General features: G+C 49.5%; 1 protein-coding gene across 1 annotated transcript; it reads right to left on the reverse strand.

Moving 5' to 3' along the window:
• Nucleotides 1-781: 781 nt before the first annotated feature.
• FIBRA_03613 (uncharacterized protein) lies at nt 782-2,868 on the reverse strand (the record flags this gene model as incomplete). The annotated part of the gene is made up of 20 exons (XM_012325447.1): nt 782-850; nt 906-1,044; nt 1,101-1,125; nt 1,172-1,259; nt 1,293-1,320; nt 1,373-1,422; nt 1,469-1,478; nt 1,609-1,709; nt 1,761-1,803; nt 1,855-1,870; nt 1,935-1,946; nt 1,997-2,021; nt 2,071-2,105; nt 2,155-2,180; nt 2,236-2,261; nt 2,315-2,402; nt 2,453-2,551; nt 2,604-2,617; nt 2,676-2,754; nt 2,807-2,868. 20 exons carry the CDS (start codon nt 2,866-2,868, stop codon nt 782-784), a joined length of 1,035 nt encoding a protein of 344 aa, XP_012180837.1.
• Between the last annotated feature and the right edge of the window lie 2,920 nt (nt 2,869-5,788).

Raw genomic sequence — 5,788 nt, forward strand, 5'->3', positions numbered from 1 at the left:
GACGGTGCCAGCAGCTGAGTCCCCATCCGAGGAACTCTCGGCGGGACCGCTGTAGGTTACATTGAACTCTGGCCCCGCGGGAAGAGTTGCGAGAAATGTAGGAGTGCCAGATTCGACGATCATGAGCTGAAGAATGGTACTAGAGGTCGAGTTCCACCAAGAAGGCTGGAGAGTTGCGTTGTAGCTGCCTGTAGCAAAGTTGACCTTCTCCCATTCATGAATCCGCGGAGTCGCCGACTGAGAGGCATAGAGATAAATGTCGACGGCGGTGGTGTTCATGCATGATGTATCCCAGCTGATCATGAGCGGGCTGCTGGCCGGAAGGACATCTCCTTGCTTGGGGGTTTTGTAGAATCCTCCCGTGGCGCACGCTGAGACGAAATAAGCAGTGGACTGGGCGGACCTGAGCAGCGTGCTTACTGCTATCTCGTTTTGCACGGGCATACGAGGAATGGCCAGGACGCATTTTGACGAGTCCGTTCGCCATTTCTGGCCTCCCGAAACGTGACGGAGAGCTGTAAAGAACGTGAGTCGAAAGAGAGCGGAAGGGGGCGAGGGGGACGGGGGCAACAAGCGCACAGAGGAAGGACGACGACGAGGGCAACCAAGGCCCCAAGGAGCAACGAGAGCGGCTAACAGCGTCCCGTCACGTGCTGCATCGTCTTCACTACATCGAGCCAAACAAGGACGTCCTCGACTTTATTGTACACTTTTGCAGTCACCCCTCATTCTAGCGACCAAGTCTACAGAAAGAAATACATTCGCAACAATCTCAACACGTTCACTTGTCCTCGGCCCCATCAAACACATCCGTGATCGTTGTCGTCTCGATATGTACGGTAGGGCGAACCTAGGTGGGTTTATTAGCCGGATCGCAATACAGCCTCGAGCGGAAAAATACACACCGCGAGCTCCTCCTTGAACGTTGTATAAGGCGGTGACGGATCGTTCGGCGTGAGGGGCGAGTTGACAGGCAAACTCGGCCCCGTGCCATCTTCCGAGTCGTTAACCCCCCGTCCCCTGCGCACCGGCCTATGATTCAATCTGATCACATCGGCTAGTCAGCGGCAGGCGATCTTGGATTTGCGTGCAAAACGCACGTTGCCAAGAGAGCGTTTGCGTAGGCTACGCGGGAAGCATATTAGATATGATTATCGAGTTATGGGAAAACGAGAGACTTGCATTTGCTGAGGCAAAGATGCAGGGAGAAGTAGATCATGTTTCCCGGCATGGTCACGAGCTGGTGTATGGGTTAGGCTCTACAATCGTCAGACCGATCAGAGGGAACCTACGGTGACAATGATGGCAAGCCCCAGCAGGCTACATGCCGTCAGCATCTAGTATCTCACATAGGTATCAGCGAGTAGCGCACCCTGTCAGAAGGCCGCTATTGATGGTCCAGTAGGTGAGCCGATCGAGCAGCTTTGGGAGGGTCAGCTAGTATAGCACAGTCCTGGCGAAAACGCACATTATCGGTCCTGTAAAAAACAAAGCGCGCAACTTAGCAACAGGTTTGCAGAATGGGTGGATGTTACAAACATGCTATTCGCGTTCGAGGCATACAACATCAGCCGCCGTGCTCGTTATTGTTAGGACACTCCCACGTACCGATTGAATCCCAATCGTTTTCGCCTCAAGAAGTATACCAAGGACACAGTGATGATCCAATCCGCCAAGCATGCGGCTCCGAGCCCAGTACCTGCAAGGGCCTGTAGTGGGCTAGTTGAACATGTGGCGCACTAGCACAACACCTCACTTACACCTATCTCATGAGGGAGCTTAGATAGCACTTTGATGATAAGCCTGGAGCATGAGTTCATTAGCCCAAGCCACGCATCTGAGGGAAGCCCTTACAATTTCGCAGTGATGACTACATCACAGGAACATCGTGCGCTTATTTAGAATACGAAGAAGATTTGGCTACAAACACTCACTGCAGCCGCACACTAACGTCTCGTAAGCATTAGGGAGCGTAGAGCCCGTGCAGCTAGCTCACCTAGTCTAACCAAGCTGAGTACAGCCTACAACCAGGTCAGCCCCAGAATCATCAGCTAGTATATTGGAGCGCACTATAGAAATCACCAGGAACCAATTCCGGTTTCCTACTGTGTGAAACATGAGCATTCTTGCCGGAAACATGCGAAGGAAACAGACAGATGTATACGCGTCGGGCAGAGAAACTGACGAAACACTGGTGTTAGCCGGGTAGGGTTTTCCATAGATAATTCAGCGCACCCGTGAGCTAGACATGTTATTACAACCTTTGGCAAGTGAGGCGTCAAAGCGTCGTTCAATAGATCGATACCATACATACCGTGAGCACAACAGTAGCCTGGCGTCGATCGTCATAAGTTGTAGTGATCCGCTCATGCGAGAAACCCTTGGTACTCACATCGAAACTCCTTCAGTGGGGGTTCAGTAAGCAGTGCAGGATGTGTGCTCTCGCACTCACCAGCAGGACATAGACAGAGCCGTTGGGTTATTGTAATTGAGGATGAGATAATAGTAGATCATATGCATCGTAAACATGATGTGACACAAGTCGAGACAGCTTAGACGCGGAACGTAAGCAATAAGATCGACTCTGGCAAGTACACACCCACAAAATGGACCAGACCTTGGGATATGAATGCCCATCAATTCGCGGCTTATGTGAACTGAGTGAGAACACGCACAATATAGCGAATTACTTTGGGGTCATTAGGGTAGGCACGGAACCAAAACAGGGTCTGCATGGTCGTAATGCCGAAGCCGCTGTCGACGTCGTTAACGTCACGGCTGCAGGATGGGAAAGATGGACCCTTACACAGAAGTGACGAGCGTGCCGATGAGCAGCGCCCCTACGCCGATGTTCAAGTTCTCGGACATGATTTACATTCACAGGAGCGCGGGGGTGAGAGGCTCATAAACCAAAGACGACATATGCTGCACTGTTATACCACAGGTATCCGTCCATAAGGCACGCATATCGCAGAGCGCGTAGGACCCGCGTAGGTGGGGCGCGTCCAGCGATAACTGGAGGTGGAGAAAGAGCTTTGAGAATCTGATATAGAGGACCATGTTGGTGCCTCGATAGAACACCGAGAAGAGCCGGCTGATGGCAACTGGCAGTTCATTTGCAGAGGAAGCAGCCAGACGTCGCTCATAGTCGCTGGAGCCCGAGTGCGGTGTGGTCGGACACTGATACAAGAGCTCATGTCGACAGACCAGAAGACAGAATCATGAAATAGCAGGCACAAGCTCACAGGATGGCCCTTGTTGCCAGTTGTCGGCCGCGATGGCATAGAGGTGACAGATTGAAATTGAGAGAGGACAAGGAGAAAATGAGCATGTCCGAGGACTTAAGACTGGCATAAAAAGAACATACACGAGGCGTTGGCCACCAGCAGAAGATACTTGTACTTAGCATTGCTCGTCCCCGCTGCTAAAAGCGGCAGCGAGTTAGAGGTAGCGGTTTTCGTCTGAACATCCATATGCCTAGCGAATGCCCAACAGGCGCATTTTGAACAAGACGATAAGTATAGATCCTGGCAAAACATTCGAATTGACGAATTATAGTGGCTGAGAATCAAGATGGCGTAATGGCAAGGACCTAGCTCCCAATGATGGAGGGCTCGGACTCTAGATATTCCCCTTCGGGAAGAATTGGCCTATAGCGCAAGTTGGCTAGACTTACGTAATAGAAGGGCTATAACAGTTTCTTGCTCGGTAGAGCAAGGCTCTTCCCACCTCAGTAATGCGACACTAAATCCTGCAGGCACGATCAATGTCAGGTGCTCCTCATATGGAATCGAATCCGAAATGTCCACATATAGAAATTAGTACCATATATAGATAGCATTCCCTATATAGCAAGCAGAAACCGTTCCTTCTGCCCGCGTGAGACCACAGACTCATATGTGCACACAGCCAGATTTCCTTGTCCACACGCTCATAACGAGAGCAGATTCCACGACGGCGAAACAGACACGCGCCTGCATCGTGCCGAGAGTCAACAGGAATGCGCCAACCAATGTGCTTACACTCGTTCAGGACAGTGAATGAATGAAACAGCATGTCGTTGGATGAACACCTAAACCATGTAATGGCTGACAATGCGAAGACCTTTCCATTGTGACACTGAGATCAAATGACACACATACAGCACAGCTAAATATGCAGCTAGTAAGCTGTTACACCTTTGGGCCCTCAGCATGCAGTAAGTATGTATAGACTCCAAGATGAGTCCTGCATGACAAGTGGTGGCAGTGTCACATCATATGTGGTACTGACCCTCAGAATCACATGAATATCTTTCAGATAATTATTTGTAGATTCATTCATGGTATGGAAGCCATTCTTATCCCCTGTTCTTGCCTGCCAAATTTGTGTAAACAGCTACAAGTAACTTTGTCAAGCTCTTGATCACATCTTTCTTCATTAGCAAAACCCTGCATCACCATGATGCACTTTCCTTCTCAATCAAGTCTGATGCATGTCCTTGTCAGAGATGAAGCTGAAGAGCAGGATACTAATTAGATGCAAGAGAGCTCAGAGTAAGTAGACTGCACTTGAATACACATAACTTAACTTTAGACAGACAGACAACCCCATCATGGAATCACTGAGCACAGAGAGGTCTCTCCACAGGCATAATTCAGTATCTATTTTGTCACCTTAGAATTGAAATTGGATACATAATATCATGGGATTTGCTGTGCTTTTGCCTAATCCTACCCATAGCTGCAAATATAATTTCACATCAGATTCACAATTCATCATCATTACATAGTACAGAGCTGTTTTGGGGGGATGTGTTGCCTAGATAGGAAACAAACACCTGTAGCTATCGCATTTGCAAAGATCAAATAGTGAAGTCAGTATGCCAACGTTTCTCACAAATATGTATATGCAGCATTAATCTAATGAACATAATGGTCCATTTAAGATACATTTCCAACCAACACGAGCAGTGTCAACCGTGAAACAGTCTCCATATCGCGCGAGGTCTAGCGCCAGTGCCTGGCGCACTTCGGGTGAAACTTGCGGCACACAATCAGCGACTGTCCAAGCAAGGGTTTTGCCAAAGCACGTGGCGCTATTTGAGCGTTCCATATTCCCGGCCGTGATCGTAGTGACTGACAGCCACACCACCAGGCTGCTAATTATTAATTATTGCCATATATACTCTTTCATAAAGCTCCCTCCAGACACCCCAACTCAATCCCTACCATTCAGTACTAGACTGTTAATAGAATGTGTGTGTGCGGTAAACAGATGGACTCAAGAGACAAACTCTTCCGCGACATGAGGTGACGCAGCGCGATCCATGAATCTGGTCGAGCAAGGTTTCAGCCGGCGCAAGACGGCACTTCCCCAAGTATATTGAATCATAACTCAGCACCTCATGTCTAGCCTTGGTCTCGTGCCCAGACGTGTCTTCGACACGTCTGGGGTAGCCTAGCAGAGACCCCCCCCTTCCAGAGGCGCCCGCTGAGTGCCCTATGTAACGGTCACACTGGCCTTCTCGGCCCGTTGTAGTTCTAGAAAAATGAGATTGAATCACCCGACTGCACTCCATTTTGGGTAGCTACGCCTTGAGCGCGTCGCCGCGAGCAGTCAAAAATACGAATGAAAAACTGTTGTTAGTTTAGTACTGTGCATATTAAACTCGCTTTTTCTGTGTTGAGAGGCCCTCCAGATGGCTAACAGAGCCTACATTCAGCAATATGCAAGTGATGGTTTTTCCAGATCCTGTGCCCTCGATGACAGAACCATCCAGACCATGAAACAAGTCTTTGGCGGCATC

Source organism: Fibroporia radiculosa (genome assembly GCF_000313525.1).
Source record: "Fibroporia radiculosa TFFH 294 genomic supercontigs, scaffold2131, whole genome shotgun sequence".
Lineage (NCBI taxonomy): Eukaryota > Fungi > Basidiomycota > Agaricomycetes > Polyporales > Fibroporiaceae > Fibroporia > Fibroporia radiculosa.